A 22,356-nucleotide genomic window follows, 5' to 3' on the forward strand; every position below is an offset into this window, starting at 1 on the left:
TGTGTGGAGGGGCAGTAAGGGAGAGGGGAGAAGGTGGGGGGGGGGAAGGAAGAGGGGGAGGCTAAGGAAGAGAAAAGACAGGCAGAAAAAGCGACTCAGTCTGGGGAACAGCAGAGGGGATCAAAGATGCAAAGATAGGGATCAGTGGTGTACACAGAGCAGATACCTGCAACAGCACCAGCTGTTCCAGAAAGGCGTATGGGAAGCAGGTAAACACTGCTTGGAGATGTGAATGAGTCCTTATGTCCACTGTGCAGGCCTTCAGTCAGCAGGAAACTACACCTCAGTTGAGCTCCTGATGGCCATCTTGGCTAGGGCCAGAAAGCTGGTGAAGGACGGGAAGGGTGTCCTGCTGGATCTTGTCCTTACCAACAGAGAGGGACTGGTTGGAGATGTGAAGGTTGGGGGCAGCCTTGGCTGCAGTGAACACGAGATGGTGGAGTTCAGGATCCAGCAGGAAAGAAGTAAGGCAACAAGCAGGACTGCAACCCTGGACTTCAGGAGAGCAGACTCTGGGCTCTTCAGAGACCTACTTGGAGGAATATCATGAGTTAAGGCCCTAGAAGGAAGGGGGGTCCAGGAGAGCTGGCTAGTATTCAAACATCACTTCCTCCAAGCTCAAGAGCAGTGCATCCCTATGAGTAAGAAGTGCAGCAAAAAGGGGCAGGAGGCCTGCATGGGTGAGCAAGGAGCTCTTGGCCAAATTCAGACAGAAGAAGAAAGTACACAGACTGTGGAAGAGGGGACAGGCTACTTGGGAGAATTATAGGAATGCTGTCAGAGCATGTAGAGATGCTGTGAGGAAGGCTAAGGCCCAGCTGGAATTGAGTCTGGCAAGGGATGTTAAGGACAACAGGAACGGCTTCTTCAACTATATCAGCAGCAAGAGGAGGATGAGGGAAAATGTGGGCCCGCTATTGAATGGGATGGGGGTCCTGGTGACAAGGGATACAGAGAGGACAGAATTATTGAATGCCTTCTTTGCTTCAGTCTTCACTGCTAAGGGCAGCCCTCGGGAATCCCGGAGCCTGGATGTAAGGGAGAAAGTCTTGAGAAAGGAAGACTTTCCTTTGGTTGAGAAGGATAGGATTTCAGAGACCTTCTGGGCAAGCTTGACATCCACAAATCCATGGGCCCAGATGGGATGCACACACAGGTATTGAGGGAGCTGGCGAATGTTGTTGCCAGGCCGCTCTCCATCATCTTTGAAAGGTCCTGGAGAACAGGAGAGGTGCCTGAGGACTGGAAAAAAGCCAATGTCACTCCAGTCTTCCAAAAGGGCAAGAAGGAGGACCTAGGTAACTACAGGCCAGTCAGCCTCACCTCCATCCCTGGAAAGGGGATGGAACAGCTCATTCTGGATGTCATCTCCACGCATATGGAGGAAAAGAAGGTGATCAGGAGGAGTCAGCATGGATTCACCAAGGGGAAATCCTGCTTAACCAACCTGATAGCCTTCTCTGATGGAATGACTGGCTGGGTAGATGAGGGGAGAGCAGTAGACGTTTCATACCTTGAATTCAGCAAGGCTTTTGGCACTGTCTCCTGTAACATCCTCCTAGATAAGCTCAGGAAGTGTGGGAAGTGGACAGTGAGGTGGATTGAGAACTGGCTGAAAGGCAGAGCTCAGAGGGTGGTCATCAGTGGTGAGGAGTCCCCCAGGGGTCAGTACTGGGTCCCATCCTGTTCAACTTTTTCATCAGTGACCTGGACGAGGGGACAGAGTGCCTGCTCAGCAAGTTTGCTGATGATCTGGATCAAGCTGGGAGGAGTGGCTGACACACCAGAGGGCTGTGCTGCCATACAGAGAGACCTGGACAGGCTGGAGAGTTGGGCGGAGAGGAACTTCATGAGGTTCAACAAGGGCAAGGGCAGAGTCCTGCACCTAGGGAAAAATAACCCTAGGCACCAGTACAAGCTAGGGGCTGACCTTCTGGAGAGCAGCTCTGCAGAGAAGGACCTGGCAGTGCTGGTGGATGACAGGTTGACCATGAGCCAGCAATGTGCCCTTGTGGCCAGGAAGGCCAGTGGTCTCCTGGGCTGCATTGGGAAGAGTGTTGCCAGCAGGGCGAGGCAGGTGATCCTTCCTCTCTACTGAGCCCTGATGAGGCCACATCTCAAGTACTGCATCCAGTTCTGGGCTCTCCAGGACAAGAGACACGGAGCTACTGGAGAGAGTCCAGCACAGGGCTACAAAGATGATTAGGGGACTGGCGCATCGGCCCTGTGAGGAACGGCTGCGAGAGCTGGGCCTGTTTAGCCTGGGGAAGAGAAGACTGAGGGGGGATCTTATCAATGTCTGTAAGTACCTGAAGGGAGGGAATCAAGGGGATGGGAACAAACTCTTTCCAGTTGTCCCATGTGACAGGACAAGAGGCAATGGGCAGAAATTGAAGCACAGGAAGTTCCGCCTGAACGTGAGGGGGAATTTCTTCCCTGTGAGAGTGACGGAGCACTGGCACAGGTTGCCCAGAGAGGTTGTGGAGTGTCCTTCTCTGGAGATCTTCAAGGGCCGCCTGAATGCAACCCTGTCTACCATGCTCTAGGTGACCCTGCTGAGCAGGGAGGTTGGACTAGATGATCTCCAGAGGTCCCTTCCAACCTTACTGATTCTATGATGATCTGGTGCAACGCAGAATGAACAGAGGTGAAATGAAAAGGTTAGAGAACGGGCATCAGAACTTTAATAAGAGGGTCTGGAGAAGCCAAATAAACCTCAGCTGCAAGCATAGGGTTGGACTAGAGACCTCCAGAGGTCCTTTCCAAACTTATTCTATGTACATGTAGAAGCATCTCTTCTGTGTAGTTTGCAGCTTCACATTGTTCAACTAGCCTCAATGGTGCATGGGGGAAGTCTCCATGACAGCAGCACTGATTAATGCACAGGAGCTGCACTCCTACAGAACTCACCCAAGATAGGAGACGACTGCAGGACTTCAGGCAACCCTTGCCTTCTGGAGTCAACCTTAGCGAATGCAATGGTAAGACACCTCAAGCACTAGGCAAGCTGCACGGGGTCTATCTAGTCTCTCTGTCCATAGTCCAAGCCAGACTACTGATCTGACCAAGCAGTTCCCTTTGATTCTCATACCTCCAGTACCAAACACCCCTGTCACAGCAGCACACCTCTCCTCATTGGCTCCTCCACCAACTATGTTCAAAAAGTTATCATCAGTGCTCTGCAGGAGCCTCCTGGACTGTTTGTGCCCAGCTGTGTGGTCTTTCCAGCAGACACCAGGGTGGTTGAAGTCCCCCATGAGAACCAGGGCCTGTGATCGTGAGGCTACTTCCAGTCGTCTGTAGAAGGCCTCATTGACTCCCTCTTCCTGATCAGGTGGCCTGTAGCAAACACCCATAGTAGTGTCACTCACGTTAGCCTGCCCTTTAATCCTTACCCGTAAGCTCTCCACTTGCTCTTCATCCACCCCTCCGCAGAGCTTGATACATTCCGGTTGCGCTCTCACATGAAAAGCAACTCCACTGCCTCATCTTCCTGGCCTGCCTTTCCTAAAAAGCACATAGCCATCCAGGACAGCATTGCAGGCATGTGAGCTCTCCCACCATGTCTCTGTAACTGCAATGAGATTGTGGCCCTGTGACTGCACACAGATCTCCAGTTCCTCCTGTTTATTCCCCATGCTGCACGCATTCGTACTCAGGCATTTCAGAGAGATAATCAAGCATGCATGTTTCCCAGGAGGGGTGCAGGAGGACCTTCTATAGTCATGCCCCACATGCACTTCTTGGCTACATGCACCCACTGGAGGCATCCCAACTTGAGCTACATTTTGTTGGCTACCCTGTCTCTATAACTCTCCCCTTCTCTCATCCTTCCTCTTTACCAGGCTGGCCAATCTGTTGGCAGAGACAAGCGTGCCCTCCTTAGTGAGGTGGATCCCATCTCTCCCCATCAGTTGTCCATCTTCAGACAGGGTCTCACGGTCGTAGAAACCAAAAGCTTCTTGCCAACATCAGTGGTGCAGCCAGTTGTTAATTTGGAAAATCCATCCACTCCTCCTCCCATCCTCCCCCCTCACTGGCAAGACTGAGGAGAAAATGACCTGGGCTCCCAAACCCTTGACCACAATCCTCAGAGCTCAGTTTGATGGTTTCTAATTTGTACTTTGTATCATTAGCACCCACACGGAAGAGCAGCAGAGGGTAATAGTCTGACATGCAGACAAGCCTTGGTAGTATTACCATGACATCTTTTATTCGAGCCCCTGGCAGGCAGCAAACCTCTCTAGACAAGAGGTCAGGTTGGCAGATAGGTGCCGTCGTCCCCTGCAGCATGGAGTCACCCACAACAATCACTCACTGCTTCTTTCAGGTGTTCCCACAAGGCACAGGGTCTGTTGGCCCAGTTGCTTCCCTCGAAGCTATGTCCAGCTCCTCCTCAGCCTGGGGGGCACAATACCTGTTCCTCAATTGCAAGCCTTCAGGAGGAGTAAGAGCCTTTCTCCTCCCACCAGAAGCGGCCAGTTTCCAGCCTTCTTCTACAGTGTTGTGATGTACTGTTTCATTTGGCACAGAGCCCTCCACCAACTCCTCTGCTCTGGGGCACTGGGACTCCTGGAGCAGTACGGTCTCAGGGAACACCCTGTCCATCTCCTGCCCATTTTCACAGATGCCACACAGCCTACTGACTTCCTCCCATAACTCCTTTACGTGATGACACAACTCATCAACAGCAGCACACTTGCTGCAGGACTCAGCCCAGGCCGCACAGAGAGGCCCCGAGCACTCCTGTACAGCTGCATCTGCTGTCAGAGGGTCTGTCTGGGTTGAAGCTTCTGACACACCTGATGCAGTGACTCCAACAGCTACAGGCAAATGTGCTTTGTGGAGTGTCATGACCATGTCTGAGGAAGTGCACACTAGTAAGATTGGAAACTGAAGTTGCCTTCTTGCATCCAGCTGTGCAAACTGCTACACAAACTCCTGCTTCTGGTCGCTGTTCACTGTGCTCTAGGCCTGGCTCTCATACAGGCCTGTCCCTAGTACTGACTCACAGGGTGCTTGACCCACTCTAATCAAGGGCCAACTGGATCAAAGGCCTCAACTCCCTCTACTCAGGGGCAACCAAGAGGGCTCATTAGGAGCAGCTACAGCCAGCTAGAGCTTCTCCCAGGAGAAGTTAAGGCCTCCTGCAGTTGTCCTTGCCAGCTCCCCTTTCCTATTAGCAGCAATTACCCTCTAGTTCGACAGGGGTCCCCAGAAAGCCCCCACAACTTCCAACAGGTTCCCCAAAATTGCTAAGCAGAGCCCAGACACTGCTGCGCAAACTGCTGCGTTTGTTTGCTGCCTGTTCACTGCACTCTTTTTTTGGTCTTCTTCTTTCCAAAATATGCCAGATAATCAAACCCCATCTTCCACATTTTCATGTAACACCTAGAAGACAAGAAGTGAGTTCTGCAAGCTGTTGTTGAAGCTAAAAATTTAAATTTTCATGGAAGCATAGAATCAGTAAGGTTGGAAGGGACCTCTGGAGATCATCTAGGCCAACCTCCATGCTCAAGCAGGGTCATCTAGAGCATGGTAGACAGGGTTGCATCCAGGTGGGCCTTGAAGATCTCCAGAAAAGGGCACTCCACAACCTCTCTGGGCAACCGTCACTCTCACAGGGAAGAAATTCCCCCTCACGTTCAGGCAGAACTTCCTGTGCTTCAATTTCTGCCCATTGCCTCTTGTCCTGTCACATGGGACAACTGGAAAGAGTTTGTCCCCATCCCCTTGACACCCTCCCTTCAGGTACTTACAGACATTGATCAAATCCGCCCTCAGTCTTCTCTGAGTTGAACAGGATGGGACCCAGTACTGAGCCCTGGGGGACGGCACTATCCACAAGCCTCCAACTAAACTCCACACCACTGATGACCACCTTCCGAGCGCTGCCTTTCAGCCAGTTCTCAATCCACCTCACTGTCCACTCATCTAACCCACATTTCCTGATCTTATTTAATGGGACTTGCTTTTTATTTCCAGAGAAAATGAGATTCTAGCAGAATTCTTCAGAAGTCTGACCTATTTTTCAAATGCGAAGAGAGCAGGAGCTAAGCAATTAATTGGATAAATTATGTTAACAGGACTGTGGTGTTTCTAAAAAGTACTGGAGAATCTCCTCTGGAGAGCCAAAACTGTATGGTTCAATATCCTTGAGTCTAGTATTTGGGTACCATCTTTCTGGGTGAGAAAACACCAGCACAAGGCATTGGAGCTTTAGCAGTAAGAGGACAGGAATCAAGAGAACAAATGCCAAATATGTATGTGAATCTTGCAGCATCAGACATAAATTCAAACTCAAATGGCAACCAGATAACTTACTTTCATTATTTACATCATGATGTTTGGAACCCAAATGATAACCAAGTGCTACTGAAAAATCCTTATGAAGGAGAAGAAATAGCACATACCAGGCATTAATTACGTAGACTTCTTAAGAAGTCTTTGAACGTTCTTAAGAAGGTTTGACTCAAGTGTTTAAAACCAAACCAAAACACTTCCTCCATGACACATGCCAAAAAAAGCCCCATCAATGGTTTCAACTTGTTCCATAAGAACAGACTGGGGTCAGGCAAGGGCAGAGCAAGAAGAGAAAAGAGAGAAAGGATGCAAGAAGTTGCTTTAAATGAAAACCACTGGAAGTTGCAAAATCAAAGGTGATTCATCATAGGAGTGAGGCACATGTACAAAACAGATGCTTAGTGTCCCTACAAAAGTAGTTTAAAAAACAAAACCAAACCATTTCTTGAGCTCTTATAAGGAAAAGAAAGAATACTTTTAGAAGTCCTCAAAATAGCATCTGTTGTAATGTCATAAAACCAAAGACCTCCTTAGATATTAAAAAGCAATTTTTGACACAGTGACTCCTGCATTTCACACCAAATATTTCAATATTTGATTTCATGATGAAGTTCACAGAACATCTTCTGTTTTGTGAAACAAACATCTCATTTGCAGAAATATGACTGCATTGTTGCGACAACCTCTATTAAGATACAGTCTTTGTGATCCAAAAAAATAACAACTGACTTAACTGACAGCCACATAAGCAGTGGTGACTGTGACTGATAACAAGTATTTTGTGAAAAAACTGTGGCACCAGCCAATGCTATTTATATAGAAATTTAAATGGTCCACTTTCCCTGAATAACTGTAATCTGATCTGTATCTGGAAAATAAATATTTAAAGTGAAAAACGTGAAACAGGAATTATCATTTAAGGACATCCCAAACCAACATCCAAAAAAAGAAGAAACAAATAGAATATGGAGTAGAAATGTAGAAGAAATAGTAAGGATTACTAATTAGAAGGACAACACACGCAACTTAAGAGAAACTCAGGAAGCAATAAAATATCAATCAGCAGTAGCATTAAGGACAGCACAACTTCAAACCCATATTAATGCACACTAGATCATGCACAGATCCACCATCTTTATTGCTGATATTGCTGGTGGGGGGAAAAAAAAGCGGCAATGAATGCAAAAATGCAGAAATATATACCAGATCCTTTTGATCTGTATCTGGATCAAAATAAGGGTTGCATTTAATCTTATATAATGATAAGGAAGGCGCAGAAATGTTAATACATCTCCTAAAGGAAGCTATATGGCAGCACTTCCTATAATTAAACATTTTTTCAATTAAGATGCCCAACCTTCCACATAATTGTCTTAAAGGAACTAGTTGAGACTAAATTGCCTTTGGTTTGTTGGTCTGTGATAAAATAATACATTTAATGCAAATAATGCACTAGTTAATTGGACACTCAATCAGCAAAACTTTAGTGACCAGTATCATTGATGTCAGTTAAGCAAAACTTCAGAGAATGCAGTTAAACAAACTTCCTTTCCCAAGTATGTTACAAATACTGATTTGTTACTGAATACAGTTACTTCATTGATAAGGTGAATTTGAAATTATCTAAAAGAACTTCACACAGTACAACATGAAATCTTGTTTAAAAACTAGTATTGTAAGAAACTCACATGGCACAGTTCAAATGGATTAAAAACCTCGCGTATGAACAGACCTCAAAATGCAGCATACAGGAAGATAATAACAAGAATGGTAGAATTTTGCAGTGTTCCTTAAAACCATGTTCTCATACAGCATATAATAATTTTATCAATTATCTGGATGACTAGAACACTTTGTCAATACAATTTGTAAAGGATACAAAAATCACTGTTGCAATGCCCAGTCAGTCCAAACGCAATGAAGTCTTTGAGTTGCCATTAGATATTTTGCTATAAGGCTTAATGTAAAGAACTCCTGTTGCAACTTCTAGAGCATCTGTGCAATGAAGTTCAATGCATCTTTTCCGGCCTTTTAATATGAATTCATAACATCCATAGCCCTAATAACCATTGTCAACTTTCACAGGAACTATTGTATCTCATACTCCAGGCAATCCAAAAGCACACAACATAAAGACCCTTCACAGACAGTGGATTACCATCTACCTACTACCTCTAGGACTTCTACAACTTCTCTAGAAGCTTTGCTGCAGGCCTGTCAGCCCAGATTAAAGCAAACATAGGATACGCTGCTTTCTCTTTGAGAATAGCTTCTAACTATGCCTTCCACCGGAACCTTAAAATTTGAATCATGATACAAGATTAAAGATAACCTTGTTTCTCAGCTTGGATGCAAGCAGGCAAGGACAGAAGAGTTAATAAAATCACTGCTACATTTTTGTTTTCCTTTTTCCTCTTTTCTCTATAAGGGACTGTGGGAATAGAACAGGTGTCAAAAATTGGGGGCCTATTCTTATCAACAAAGCCACTCACCTTGACTGCCTAGAACTAGCAGCCCCTTTCCCAAGTAGTCCTTTGAGGAAGTCACCTGCATCACTCATAGATGAATAAGCACACTCATAGATGATTAAGACTTGTGAACTGCATGTCTAGGTGTCTGTCAAATTGGAGTACTACCAATAGATAGTTTTTCTAAAGTGCCTCAGTGTCTTTATGCTGCATAAATAAGATAATCCCAGACAGCACAATGTAATGTGTATTATGTCTTTCTCCCATACACTCCTCAAAATGTGTCATGGCTCTCAGTCTTGTCATGGGGCTGACCCAAACAGTGCGGGTAGTAGCTACATCCTGCTCAGCAAACCATACTGCCAGGTAACTCAGGTCAACTTTGTTTCTTCATCCCTGAACACGCAGTGGATACGCTCCTTTGTGTTGTAATATACCTGCCCACAGCGCAGATGTGGCTCATCCTGCTTGTACCAGAGCTGTTCGTTGAACTCTGGGAAGAAGAAGGCAATTTCTCTGCTGGCTGATGCTGGTGAATCTGTTAGAATAGAGGTAAAGGAAACAGATACCAATGAGGTACCTCAAACACACTATGCCCTGAAGGAAGGGCAGAAGTTGAAGATGTACAGCAAAGTACCAGGCTTTGTGTCACAAGACAGGAGCAAATGGATAATGTAGAAGTGAGCAAATCATTAACTTTCACTCCCAAAACAGGAAGTGAGCAAAGACAGAGAAAATACCATCATTCACCCGCACTGAGCTCCAGTCCTTACCCAACACTCAGCCAAGAAGGATAATAAGCCTACCTGAGCCATGCGTGGTATTCCTGGTATCAGTAAGACCATAAGCTCCTCGGATGGAGTCCGGCATGCTATTTCGGGCTTGGAATACTTTGGTGGGTCCCATAAGGGATCTCCAGAGCATGATAGCATTTTCATGAGCCAAGATATAAGCCCACATGGGGCCGCTGAGAAAAGGACCAGGGAAAATCAGAGGTAGATAAAGTTACAGGAGGGCATAGCTTCTTCATTCTTACGAACACAGCAAAATCAAATCAGCAAGAAAGTGCAAGTTCCATGTAGTGCTTGGTGGGAAGAGATATAGGCCAGTCATGACACCAGACAATAAGACCACACTTTGGAAGCAAAGCTTTTGCTTTAAGCACCTTCTCCTAGAGGGTGGTACCCACAGCCTATGGGAATGCTACTTCACTGAATACTTTACTGTCACAGCAGAGCTGGTTCCCGACATTTCCCTGCCCTTGAGCCCAGAGCCTTCACTTTCAATACACCACAAGCACCAGCTCCTAGAGAGAGACATCCCACGCTAAAGGCCCTGCTGGCAGATCCCTCAGAATACAGGGGCTTTCCTTGAGTAAGACAACAGTCCACCTGCAAAATGAAGTGAGCTCCCTCCTCATGCCCAGCACAGCTACAGGTCTGGCAAGTACCTGGCCATGAACTCCACCAGTCGCTGGTAGAAGAATCGCCCTGCAAGAGAAAAACAGGCCGAGTAACGGCCTGCTCAGCCCTGTTCTCTGGGCAGTCAAGCTGGCCTGGTGCACCCACCTACCCGCGTGCTCCCGGTAGAAGTGGCAGCCTGACCGCCTGACCCGGCCTACCCGCGTGCTCCGGGTAGGAGCGGCGGCCCGGCCCGGCCTACCCGCGTGCTCCCGGTAGAAGTGGCAGCCTGACCGCCCAGCCCGGCCTACCCGCGTGCTCCCGGCAGGAGCGGCGGCCCGGCCCGGCCTACCCGCGTGCTCCCGGTAGAAGCGACGACTGTCCTCCCGTCCGCAGCGCAGTTCCTTGGCGCGCACGATGAGGAACCGGTTGCTGAGGATGGTCTCATGCACGGCCTGCGGGCAGAGGAGCAGCGCTGGGCAGGTGGCAGGGATCAGCGGGGACCACTGGGGACCCCCGGGCCGGGCCGGGCCGGGCCGGGTGCTCCACGCCGCCCCGGCGCTCACCTCTAGCACGAGCGGGTGCGCCACAGCGTCCGGCTTCAGCAGCGCCAGCGTCAGCTGCAGCGGCCGCGCCGCGCGCCCCGCCACCGCCATGGCACCGCCCCGCCGGCCACCGTCGCGCGGCGGACGCTGGGGGCGGGGAGCAGGGTGGATCCATGGGGCGGCCGTGAGGCGGGGTCGGGGCTAGGGCCGCGCCTGCGCCTGTCGCGTAGCAGCGCGGACGCGGCGGCAGGGCCATGGCGGGTCCGGCGGCGGTGGAACAGGCTCGGGATGAGGCCTCGGTCGCAGCCGGCGCGGAGGAGACCGTGAAGATCATCTGCCTGGGCGACAGCGCTGTGGGCAAGTCCAAGTGAGTGGCCGCCGCTCGGCCGGCCGGGGCGCCCTGGCGGCGCGCCGCGGCCTAACCGCTGTGCGGTGCTCTGTCCACAGGCTGCTGGAGAGGTTCCTGCTCGACGGCTTGTATCCTTGGGGAGCGCCTGGCCGCCGGGCCGCCCCGGCTCCCGCCCGCTCGGGCCTGCCCCCAGGCGGCCCCGCGCTGCCGCGGCCCGGCCTGCGGGAGCGAGCGGGGGCGCGGCGCGGCCAGACTCGGGGAGCGCGGCGAGCCGGCCGGGCGGAGTGGGGGTCGCCCGGGCGGCGGCGGCCGCTGCGAGGCGAGGGACGTGCTCCTCCGTCGGCTCCTTAACGCGGGCGTAGTCGCCCCCAGCAGCTCTCTACCTTCGCCCTGACGCTCTACCAACACCGCGCCCGCGTGGACGGGAAGCCGGTCGTCGTGGGTAAGCGGGGGCCCCGCCCGGTCCGCCGCGGGGCGGGGGCGGCCGGGCGTACGCAGAGGGAGAGGGCGCTGCCCACAGACGCAGCGATGTAGGGGCCCCGAATCACGGCGGGGGGCACCTTGCGGTGGTCGAGAGGAAGCCAAGCAGCGGCTTGTAGGCAGAGAAATGGGGAACGAAGGGGCCAGTGTTCAACCATTAGGCAGTAATCTTTTATCTCCGGGGTACTTCTAGGTAATGCTAGACTTAACGAGCATGCCGAAGATTTTTTCCTTTTCCTTTTCCTTTTCCAAAATTAAATACATGTAAAAGTAGGTACTGCAAGAATCCTTATTTGGTTATGTTAGTCACTGATTCAATCAGTGCTTATTGCTCAGGATGCAGCCTCATAATGAAACTAAGATCTGCTCATGACAGTAGCCATCCCATTTCTCTGTCTACCACTAGGGAGCATTACCAGGACTGGTTTTGCCCATTGTTAAACCAGTTCAGGAAGCTAACAGTGCATATTAACTACTTGCAAAATAAATGAATGCTTTTCTGATTGTTTGGGCTGCTGAAATGTTTCATTAACAAGCACTGATGTTGGCAAAAGGAGGAGGTGGGAATGCACAGACAAAAGAAAGAAGAGTAGAGAACTGACCTGCTCTTATTTTGAGACCTAGGTATTATATTGTTTTTAGCTGCAGTGTGAAACTGTGCTTTCAGACTCCTTTACTCTATTGATATAGTAAGCAAGAATAACAATGTAATAATACTCTTTACAAAACAATCTACAGTGGCGTTTAGCTGCCTACCAGCATGAATTCTAAAAATCCATATCATAGATCTACTTTAGGTGTTCTTAGTTTTCTGTTTTTTAATTTAGAACATTGTAGTACAATTTTCCTATTATTGATCATCCTTTTATCAGATGTTTTTAATTGATTAATTACTTCAGGTGTATGTACCAATACTATATTTCAAATTTGCAGAGTTTAAGTCTCTTCTCTGAATATGTCCGGCCTGTATATTCTTATGACAAAACACCACATGTCTTATGTCAACCTCTGTTAGTTTTTTGAGGAACTACAAGCATCTTACCTGTTAGTCTGTTTATCTGTGCCGGCGCAGTATTATTCTCTGTGTGTTGCAGATAGAAATTCAAGAAAACCATAATCTTATTCTGTTGTTGATGCTCTATATCACTGCTTGTATTGCAATTATTTCTACATTTTCAGACATCGCAGCTGTGGAAGGAACTGAAAGATGTCATCTAGCACATCACTCTGCACAGGAAAATTCTTTACTTATGTCACTCCTAAAAGATATTTATCTATTTTGTCTATTTAAAGACCTCCAATGGTAGACTGTTTAGGCCATCTATTCCAATGTATCACTGTCCTTACTGTTGGAAAGTCTTCCTTGATAGTTAATGTGAATCTTCTCTATTTAAGGTAAACCTGTTATTTCCTGTTTTTCCTGAACACTGAAAAAGTTTTTTTCCGTTTCTGTTTGCACCAGCTTTCTGCATGTTTGAACACTGAACATTTCTCCTTTATATCACCTCTTTCAGGGTAAACAACCTCACTTTTTACTGTGCTTTTTCTCATAAGGCATGTTTTCTAGATCTTTTGTCAGTCTTGATTCTTCCTCTGAATTCTGTTCAATTGGTTCATATTTGAAATGCAGTTTGCAAAAACAGAGATAGTTCTTCAACAGTCTTATCAGTGTGCATCATTACTTTGAGTGAAGAAATCCTGCAGTTCTTAAATAACTAATGTCTTAAATATAGCAGAGCAGCACCCATCTATTTTGCAGTTTTATTGTTGCTAACTTGGTTAGAACAATGATTTCAGTAATAAACTGATAAAGATAGCTGATACGGTTTCTAATACTGCTCTATTTAAGTTCATAAGTAGAATTAGAGACCATCCTGGGAGACAAGAAGGATGACAAACAGTACTTAGCTAAATATGAGCTTCAAAACAGGACTATGTCCCAAACAGCTAATGTGAAATTTGGAGGTAAAAATAGAACATTAATTAAAAAAATCATATAGCTGTCTCAAATTTGAAATTATACCCTAAGACACCTCTTTGAAATCACTACTGCAAGGCTGTGTTTACTTCTTATTTTTGTGATTCAGTAAAGACACTGAGAGTTGGGCGGAGAGGAACTTCCTGAGGTTCAACAAGGGCAAGGGCAGAGTCCTGCACCTAGGGAAAAATAACCCTAGGCACCAGTACAAGCTAGGGGCTGACCTGCTGGAGAGCAGCTCTGCAGAGAAGGACCTGGCAGTGCTGGTGGATGACAGGTTGACCATGAGCCAGCAACATGCCCTTGTGGCCAAGAAAGCCAATGGTGTCCTGGGCTGCATTGGGAAGAGTGTTGCCAGCAGGTTGAGGGAGGTGATCCTGCCCCTCTACTGAGCCCTGGGAAGGCCTCATCTCGAGTACTGTGTCCAGTTCTGGGCTCCCCAGGACAAGAGACACATGGAACTAATGGAGAGAGTCCAGCGCAGGGCTATGAGGATGATCAGAGGGCTGGAGCATCTGTCCTATGAGGAATGGCTGTGAGAGCTGGGCCTGTTTAGCCTGGGGAAGAGAAGACTGAGGGGGGATCTTATCAATGTCTGTAAGTACCTGAAGGGAGGGAATCAAGGGGATGGGAACAAACTCTTTCCAGTTGTCCCATGTGACAGGACAAGAGGCAATGGGCAGAAACTGAAGCACAGGAAGTTCTGCCTGACCGTGAGGGAGAATTTCTTCCCTGTGAGAGTGACGGAGCACTGGAACAGGTTGCCCAGAGAGGTTGTGGAGTCTCCTTCTCTGGAGATCTTCAAGGCCCGCCTGGATGCAACCCTGTCTACCATGCTCTAGGTGACCCTGCTTGAGCATGGAGGTTGGCCTAGATGATCTCCGGAGGTCCCTTCCAACCTTACTGATTCTATGCTTCTATGAAATGGCGAACTTTTCAGAGAAAAGCCATGAGAGCAATTGATGAAGGGGGGGGGGAGGGCCTAATGATGAGAAACTCAGTCTAGTTTGCTTCTCAAGGAGAAGTGATAAGGTGAGATATGAGAGAACAGGAATTTGAAATGAAAAGATGCTTAGTTTAGCAAGCAATGTTAACAAGCTCTAGTTGACTTTTGGAAAACTCAGGTAAAAAATAAGATGAGAGAACTATTGAGACAACTTGCCAAAGCATGAATTCATGTATCATGGCCTTCTTTTTATTAGGGAATTAATTCTTTATTAGGTAATCAGCTCTAGTTTAAGTACTTCATTTGGTCTACGTTATACAGAGAGTTTACATGACTTCTGGCTTCACTTTTTATGAACATAAGTTCTGATCACCCAAGCTACCTTGCAGAGAAGGCCTGTCGTAAGTCAGGATTCAGAAAGGCAGATAATCTGACTTCAAAACCCGAATTTGAGAAATATCACTTCCCTTGTTAGTTTAATTTTTCCTCTGCTGAGCTATTCCTTGTGGCCATTGTCAGATTCAGTATGGTAGTGTTAGGATTGCATTCAAATGTGGTATATTTCTTTACTCTGTGAATCTGACTTTTTCAGGATTTTAAAGTCTGATAAAGTCTCATTTTTTGGAGTGACATGGGGTATCACAGGCCAGATATGGAGCATTTACTAATGAAAGGAGCAGTACTTTTCAGTAAGCCATGGCAAGTAGTCTCATGACAGCTGCTATTTTGGGATGTTAATTTATTGGCATTCATAGGTCATTGCCACTGACCTCTATCTGTTCCCTGTAAGTGAGAATTCTGAAATGGCATGTTAAAAGGATTGGGCAATTTTAGAAGCTAAGCAAAACTACCCAGAATGAATGCAAGTGTGGTCTGATGAGTGCTTACCTATATTTTGGGCAGTTTAAGAAGTCATTACCCTGCAAGTTTGATATAGTATCCAGTCAGAAACTAATCCAGTTGAGTGCAAAATAAATCCTAAGGCAAATGGCATAATTGGCTTTAGGCTGAGCAATGTGCTTCAGTCTAGCTGACTGAAGTATAACTACAGCTGGTGGTTCTTAGTTGAAGCTGTGTGAATTTTTACAATAATTAAGACACAAATTTTAGCCCTGAGATCCAGTAAGAGAGGGGCAGAGGATCTCTACTTGAGGCACACAAGCAGGAATAAAACTACAATGCTGATAATTGTTCAGGTATGCTTTATGATATAGGCATAGTCTACAAGATATTTAATGGATTGGAACCTGTCTGTTTCAGGCTAACTTACTTACCCTTCCTAATTTTAGAACTGGTTGTGCTTCTGGAAGGAGTAAACTGTCTAAGATGTCTAGGAAAGGAGATGGAGCACTTCTCATGGCAGGCATCTGGCTATTTACTACTGTGTTAGAAATCAAGCTATCTCAGATTGTTTGGATATTGTGTCCTATTGTCATTTCTAGCGACTAAGTACCATACGTCATTATCGCTCTTTGCACCTTTGTCTTATCTACTGATATTTTTCTTTTGCTAGTGTGTTTATAGAAATGTTGAGTGTCCATGTAACCAGTCAGCACAACTCTTAGCTAAGCCTAGCTGTGAAGAGGTTCTAATTTTGCATAATCTCTTGCTCGTGGAATATCTCAAATAGGTGAGGTGAAACCTATTTGTAACCCAGTGTAGATGGGCTAGGCTTTGCATTTTGGATGTAGATTGTGAAGGGAACAGACCTTGGAAAGTCATGTCATTCAGAACTTGTTTTTTGTCTTACAGACTTCTGGGACACAGCTGGACAAGAGAGGTTCCAGAGCATGCATGCGTCCTATTACCATAAGGCTCATGCTTGTATCATGGTAAGGGTAGTCTCTCAGCTCTGATTTGGTGGAATTTTGACTGATAACAGTACCATTAGACATTGGCTTATATGTTACTTTTCAGATTTATACTGTCTTATATTTTTTTGTCCCTTCTAGTTGCTTAAAAATCTTTCCTATATCATTCCTTTTTCTCTCACCAGATAAAACCAGTGTAGTTGGGAATGTTTAGCTCTTTTTATCTTCCTGATGACACTCTTACTACATTCTCTGAGTTTGTTTTCTTCTGTATTTCCTTACACTGGTTACTGTGTTTCCAGTAAGGAGATACCTAAAACTGAACATTCAACTTCAGGTGAAGTCTTGCCAGAGGTGGTGTGAGAGAAAGAACATCCGTTCCTTACTCTGTGATGTGGTTTTTGGATTATGCAGTACAAAACTGTTCTGACATGTTCTGCAGGGGCACCGTGTAAGACATGCTTTTCTGATCTTCTGCTCTTTCTGTTTTCACATACTTTGCTGCTTCCTGTATTAACAGCTCAAATGAGTCTTGTTTTTTCCCTCCTAACCCACTTAGATTTCTTTGTACTGTTACTCAAACTTTTCCCCATTTGTTATTATTTGTGAACATCAGTCAACTTCACTGATATTTTAATGTAATGGTTAAATTAGAGGAGCCTCACATTTGGCTCTACTTAGCATAACAGATTTTTCTCAGTGCTGTTCACTGTCATGAGTGATAGAGTGTTTGTCATTGTGCAAACTAAGAATGTAAAGGAAACCCAGGCAGTGTTGCCAGCATAGTGCCAAGAAAGGGGTGTCTGCATGTTTAAAAGTTTGCTAGATGTTCTCCCTTTTATCTTTCTTTCTTTCTAACAAAGGCCAGATTCCATTGTTGATGTCTTACTTAAACAGTTGTAGTTGACTCTGTCAGGAGGCTCCAAGGAATGCTACCTCAGATCTGGAATACCCTCCTCCAGATGTTCCTTTTAGTTGCTGTATTTGCAGTATTGTGACCTTAAAGAAATACTAGAAGAATATAGGACTGGGGCAAATTCTGGATTCCATACAAGTGTTCAGTGCAGTAGGTTAATGAGAAGCTGCCTTGCTGTAGGCCCCATGATATCTTGTTCTTTTTTGGAAGGTGTTTGATGTTCAGCGGAAAGTCACCTACAAGAACTTGAGCTGCTGGTACAAAGAGCTGAGAGAGTTCCGCCCGGAGATTCCTTGTATTGTAGTGGCCAACAAAATTGATGGTGAGTATATATTTTCAGCTTCTCAGGGTTATGATGTGATTCTCTTCTGACCTGATTTGGTAGAGTATGTCATTTGTCTGTTTGGTCCAGATGAGTTCTTGAATATTAGTCCCTTAGGGCTGTGTTTTACTAAGTGAATAGCTGGATCCTTTACTGACCTTTCATGGTGTCTTAAAAGCTCTTGTTCTTGTTTTACTAGCAGTTAACAATATAAACTCAGTCCATTTATAGTTTATTCAAGTGATGTGCTTCCAGTTTTGTCCTTCACATGCTGCCCATTTTATCCAAGAACCCAAAATCTGGTTGGAGTAGTGCATAGTCAAAAATTACAGAATTTCTTGCTGAAAAAGGAGCATGACTTATTCTGTGGTTTCCCCTGATAGAGACCATAGCTGCCTTTGTATTGCTGGTTTGGCCTGCAGGTTTCCAAGGGGCTCAGTGGTAGAGAGTCTAAATATACCTGATGGTAAACTTGTTCAACTCCTTCTACAGATGACTGGATGATTGTCTCCTCCTCTTAGGGATTGCAGCTAGGCATCCTTTAATTCTGTCATTTGGATTGTGATCTGTCTCCAGCATCTTGTGAGAGCACCTGATTCCTCACCTTTCTGCTGAGCATCAGAGAGGACTACATCCCCTTAGGTCCACAGTCTCCTGCTGTTCCCTATCAATTACAGTGTCAGAAACGGGCTTCCCTCCTGACGTTCATGGTAGTAGTCATCACAGCTATAAATAGATGTCTCTATTTGAACAAGTTGTCTGGGCTCCCACTTGTCAGAATTCAATACTCTCTGACCAGATTCTTTTAGATATTCTACATATACGGAGAGTGCAATGTTTAACATTAAAGTTTAATTTAAAGAGATTTGATGTTACATGGGATTTTTGATTTAGCAGAGTGATACAGTAATATACTGAAATCGCAATACAAGTGCAATTGCTATTACTGGTCTCTGTAATATGCTCACTGTCACGATGCTGGGCATCCCCAGTTGCTGGGAAGGAATCTGTGGGATGAAGCCAGCTCCAGCCTGTTGCTCTCTTCAAAAATTCCTTTGTTAGGTGTTTAGGTTTTATACTCTATGTTGGGCTGAGCCACTTATACACTTCCCCCATGCTGGCCTGGCTAATCTCAGGAAGACATTCACATTCTTTGTTCAACTCGAAAAGAAACTTTTTTCATCAAATTTATGGCTACTTATATAAAACAAAGGTCACCCTCTGCCCCTCTTTGTGTTAACATGAAGTCAGTTCTCTGTGCATCAGTTGTGGTTACTAAGTTGCATCTTCCTGACCCTCAAGGGCATCTTGTCTGTGTTCATTTCCTCTGAACCTTCTTTCATTGCAGGGGTTATTGCTCCCACTGTAGTCTGTGGAAGTTCATTTGGTTCAGTGGTGGGTTTTAGGCCATAATTGATCTTATATAGTGGAAGACTTTCCTCTAGGATGAGTCAATACAGCTTTGGATCCATTGACTGTACAAAGAGTCCAAGGCAAATTGACCTTGTGTTGGAACCCATATTGTAGACACTGTATCTGCGTAGGTGAATCCTGCTCTGTTTTCTGTGTGAGAGTAGAGAGTGTTCCAGGAGACTCATCTGCCCTGCTTTGTTTGCTGTATTCCATCAGCACAAGGAAATGATCAACCTAGAACTCTAAGCACAGCTCCAGGCTGCAGAATCATTTATTCAGCTTCCTGCTTTCTCCAAGGAGGCAGGAAACAGCTCCCTGGGCAGTGCTCACTGGCAAGCGTTTGGACTCTGAACTATTCAGCTATTGCTTCCATGAGGAAAAAATGGATAGTCTGGAGTCATTCTCCTTCTGTGTTGGTATACAGACTTTCTACCAAAACTTTGAGCTCTTACTCCTGTGCCAGCATGGCCTGTAGATATGCTGTAGATTTGTTGCAAAACTGAAAAAAGGCCCCTTATCTACTGAGGTTAGAGTAGCCAGACTTAACTGTCTGTTGACTATATATTACAATATAGTCATTTGTATGCCATAAGCGTATCCTTGTCTCACAGGAATATGGGTGATGTAGCATAAAGATAGTGGTCTGATATGATTAAATAGTGCAAAATGGAGGGAGAGGCATGATTAGTGTTGGCAATAGTAACCAGGTCATGTGGGCACATAGCAAAATTCACAAGGATATACCTGGAAAACATTCACAGAAGCAGCACAGCAAGTGAACTGGGATGTTTTCTGCTGCAAAGCATTATTCATTTATAGCACATCAGGATCTGTCTGTATTTTAGTCAAGCATTATGGACAAGTTACAAAATCTTTCCTTTGTGTGTCATCTTGTCAAGTGTTTGCTGTCACTCTTAAAACCCTCTGGCTCTTGGGGAGGACCATCCTGACCTTGCACTGCAGTGAGGAGGCCCTGACAACTAGATCAGGCTCTGGTCTCCGTATGTTCCACCAACTCATGCATATGTTGGTATTCTGCCTACAGTGATGTCTCACTGACCACTTCTTTTTTCCTCTAGCGGATATGAAGGTGACCCAGAAAAGCTTCAACTTTGCCCGGAAGTTCAATTTACCCTTTTACTTCGTGTCTGCTGCAGATGGTACCAATGTAGTGAAGGTAAAACATGGCTATTTGGCTCAGTGTCCATGAGCCTAATACAGTCCAAGGACATGGAGATTGCTGTAGGCACAGAGAGCAGAAAAGGGGCTAGCGCTTCTGGTAGGTTACTTGTGATGGTTCTGGTGGGTATAGGTTATTGCCAAGTTTTTTTTTTCTTGGGGTGTGGAACTAGACAGTTTCTCTATCTTGATGAAACTCAGCATCCTTTACTTTGAGTGACAAGCGTTCTCCTTCTGATCAGCTCTTCAATGATGCTATCAAACTGGCAGTTGCTTACAAACAAAATTCAGGTGATTTCATGGATGAGGTCATGCAAGAGCTGGAGGTAAGATAAAGCTCTGCTTACTGCACTCCTCCCTCTCCTAAGTGATTAGCAGCTCTGTCCTTTTTCCTTTCAGGGAAAGCTGAGAGCTTGCACCAAAGGGTGAAACTTTGCATGCTTTACACTGGTGACACTATGGGGTTTGTGTGCTGCCCGTGTCTAGTTTGGAGTGGATGAGGTGGTAACACTTGGGAGAACTCATGCTGCCCTAGGCAGAGTGTGGCTGTTGCTCTCATGCTTCTCAGTTTTTTGTCCTGCTCCTTTTCAGAGCTTTGACTTGCAGAAGAGTGAGGACTTGTCAGAAACAGAGGAGAGCTGCTCTGAAGAGAAACCCCCATCTGCCTAAAGCCTCAGATCCTGAGTTTGTTTCTCATTTCCCTGTTTTTTTGGGGGGGTTATTTAGAGCTGGCCTTCACAGAGGAAAGTGATCTTCTCATGCACTCAGTACTCTGGTGAACAGCTGGGTATTTTCCCTTCTTGCAAGTGACTGTCTGGGCATGGCCTTCCTTGACCGGGTGCACAGCACGGTCAAGGAGAGGGCAATAATATCTATATGGTTGCTGGTTACTGCATGTTCCTTAGAGGCTAAGCTTGCTGGGAGAGCTGAGCCACTCTCGGATCTGCAGGGAAGAGTACCCACCAAGATGCTTTAGTAGTATTTACTGGAGAAAACAAACACTAAATGTTTTTTTTTATAAAGCTTTGAGCTTGGGTCCTGTGCTTTTGTTATAGGGCCGTCCAGTTACTGCAAAGCACAGGTCTAACTGCTAGCCCTCCCCATTGCTTTATAGCTCATCTAGTGCTGCCTCTCTCTCTACCCATTTGATCTCTGCTGCCCTGTTTCTCTGGGTTTGCCTTCCCATTCTGTTATGGAGCAGCCAAATCCAGGGAATTCTGGACTTGGGGTATTTCTCTTTTCAGGCCTGCTAGAGCTGAATTGGGTAGACTCTCATGCCCAGGTTTCTCCCATCCCAGCCTGATGGATATGGCTGCTGCTGTTCCAGTGTGTGGATCCAAAGGCTTAGTGTTTATTCCAGAGAGCCAAATACATACTCAAACATGCACACACATACACAACTCATGTGATTTGCAAAACAGATGAACACAAATGGTGGGTACTGTTAAAGGTACCACTCTTAAAACAAACAGCACTCATGAACATAGACCTGTCCTTTTCTTCTACAGCTGATCATAATTGATGTTCACTACTGAAGCATAAACATGCTTCCTTACTTCTTAGGTTTAATTGATATCATAGATATCATAGAATCAGTAAGGTTGGAAGGGACCTCCGGAGATCATCTAGTCCAACCCCCCTGCTCAGCAGGGTCACTTAGAGCATGGTAGACAGGGTTGCATCCAGGTGGGCCTTGAAGATCTCCAGAGAAGGACACTCCACAACCTCTCTGGGCAACCTGTTCCAGTGCTCTGTCACTCTCACAGTGAAGAAATTCCCCCTCACATGAGGGGGGATTAGACTCAAAAGCAGCTCACATCCATGGATCCCTTGAATATTAGCAGGGTATTAAGCTCATCTAATATCCATGCCCACATGCCAGGCTACTTAGTCTTTGGCTCAGAACTTGGGCCTTTCCGGATGTGGGTCTCACCTTGTTTGTGTGTTAGTCCAACTTGACATTTGCTTGTGAATTGCACATACACACAGGGATCCCACCAGTAGCCAGCCCTAGACACTGGGTGTTTCCAACTGCTGGCTCTCAGGCCAATGGGCGTCTAGGACCTGTGTTCCCTTCTCCCATTGCTAGCACTCAGGCCTCTCAACACATGTACAGGGAAGAGAGCAGTATTACACAGAAAATGGTTTGGAATAGCTTTTATAAAGGAGGTAACATGGACTGTGGTGATTAGCTGCAAGGCTCAGGTGAGCAGTCTGTGTAACTGGCCACTCTATTCCCCCGTACT

General features: G+C 46.2%; 2 protein-coding genes across 7 annotated transcripts; one reads left to right on the forward strand and one right to left on the reverse strand.

Moving 5' to 3' along the window:
* Positions 1 to 7,417: 7,417 nt before the first annotated feature.
* NME6 (NME/NM23 nucleoside diphosphate kinase 6) lies at positions 7,418 to 10,841 on the reverse strand. Of its 3 annotated transcripts, XM_062590710.1 has the most exons (5): positions 10,738 to 10,841; positions 10,524 to 10,626; positions 10,222 to 10,261; positions 9,578 to 9,738; positions 7,418 to 9,309 (listed from the first exon to the last, which is right to left on the reverse strand). In XM_062590710.1, exons 1-5 carry the CDS (start codon positions 10,825 to 10,827, stop codon positions 9,143 to 9,145), a joined length of 561 nt encoding a protein of 186 aa, XP_062446694.1. In that variant the 5' UTR covers positions 10,828 to 10,841; the 3' UTR covers positions 7,418 to 9,142. The 3 variants fall into 3 exon arrangements, with proteins under 3 accessions (XP_062446694.1, XP_062446785.1, XP_062446878.1); XM_062590801.1 differs by lacking the exon at positions 10,222 to 10,261; XM_062590894.1 differs by lacking the exon at positions 10,222 to 10,261 and having other exon boundaries at positions 10,483 to 10,626; positions 10,738 to 10,828.
* Positions 10,842 to 10,916: 75 nt separating this feature from the next.
* RABL2B (RAB, member of RAS oncogene family like 2B) lies at positions 10,917 to 21,136 on the forward strand. 4 transcript variants are annotated; one of them, XM_062579146.1, is made up of 8 exons: positions 10,917 to 11,083; positions 11,164 to 11,193; positions 11,428 to 11,507; positions 16,201 to 16,301; positions 17,407 to 17,518; positions 20,011 to 20,108; positions 20,353 to 20,436; positions 20,702 to 21,136. In XM_062579146.1, the coding sequence occupies exons 1-8, from the start codon at positions 10,971 to 10,973 to the stop codon at positions 20,777 to 20,779; spliced, it is 696 nt and encodes a 231-aa protein (XP_062435130.1). In that variant the 5' UTR covers positions 10,917 to 10,970; the 3' UTR covers positions 20,780 to 21,136. The 4 variants fall into 4 exon arrangements, with proteins under 4 accessions (XP_062435130.1, XP_062435139.1, XP_062435147.1 ...); XM_062579155.1 differs by having other exon boundaries at positions 16,222 to 16,301; XM_062579163.1 differs by lacking the exons at positions 11,164 to 11,193; positions 11,428 to 11,507 and having other exon boundaries at positions 11,012 to 11,083; positions 16,222 to 16,301.
* Positions 21,137 to 22,356: the final 1,220 nt, after the last annotated feature.

This window comes from Rhea pennata, chromosome 1 (genome assembly GCF_028389875.1).
Source record: "Rhea pennata isolate bPtePen1 chromosome 1, bPtePen1.pri, whole genome shotgun sequence".
Classification (NCBI taxonomy): domain Eukaryota; kingdom Metazoa; phylum Chordata; class Aves; order Rheiformes; family Rheidae; genus Rhea; species Rhea pennata.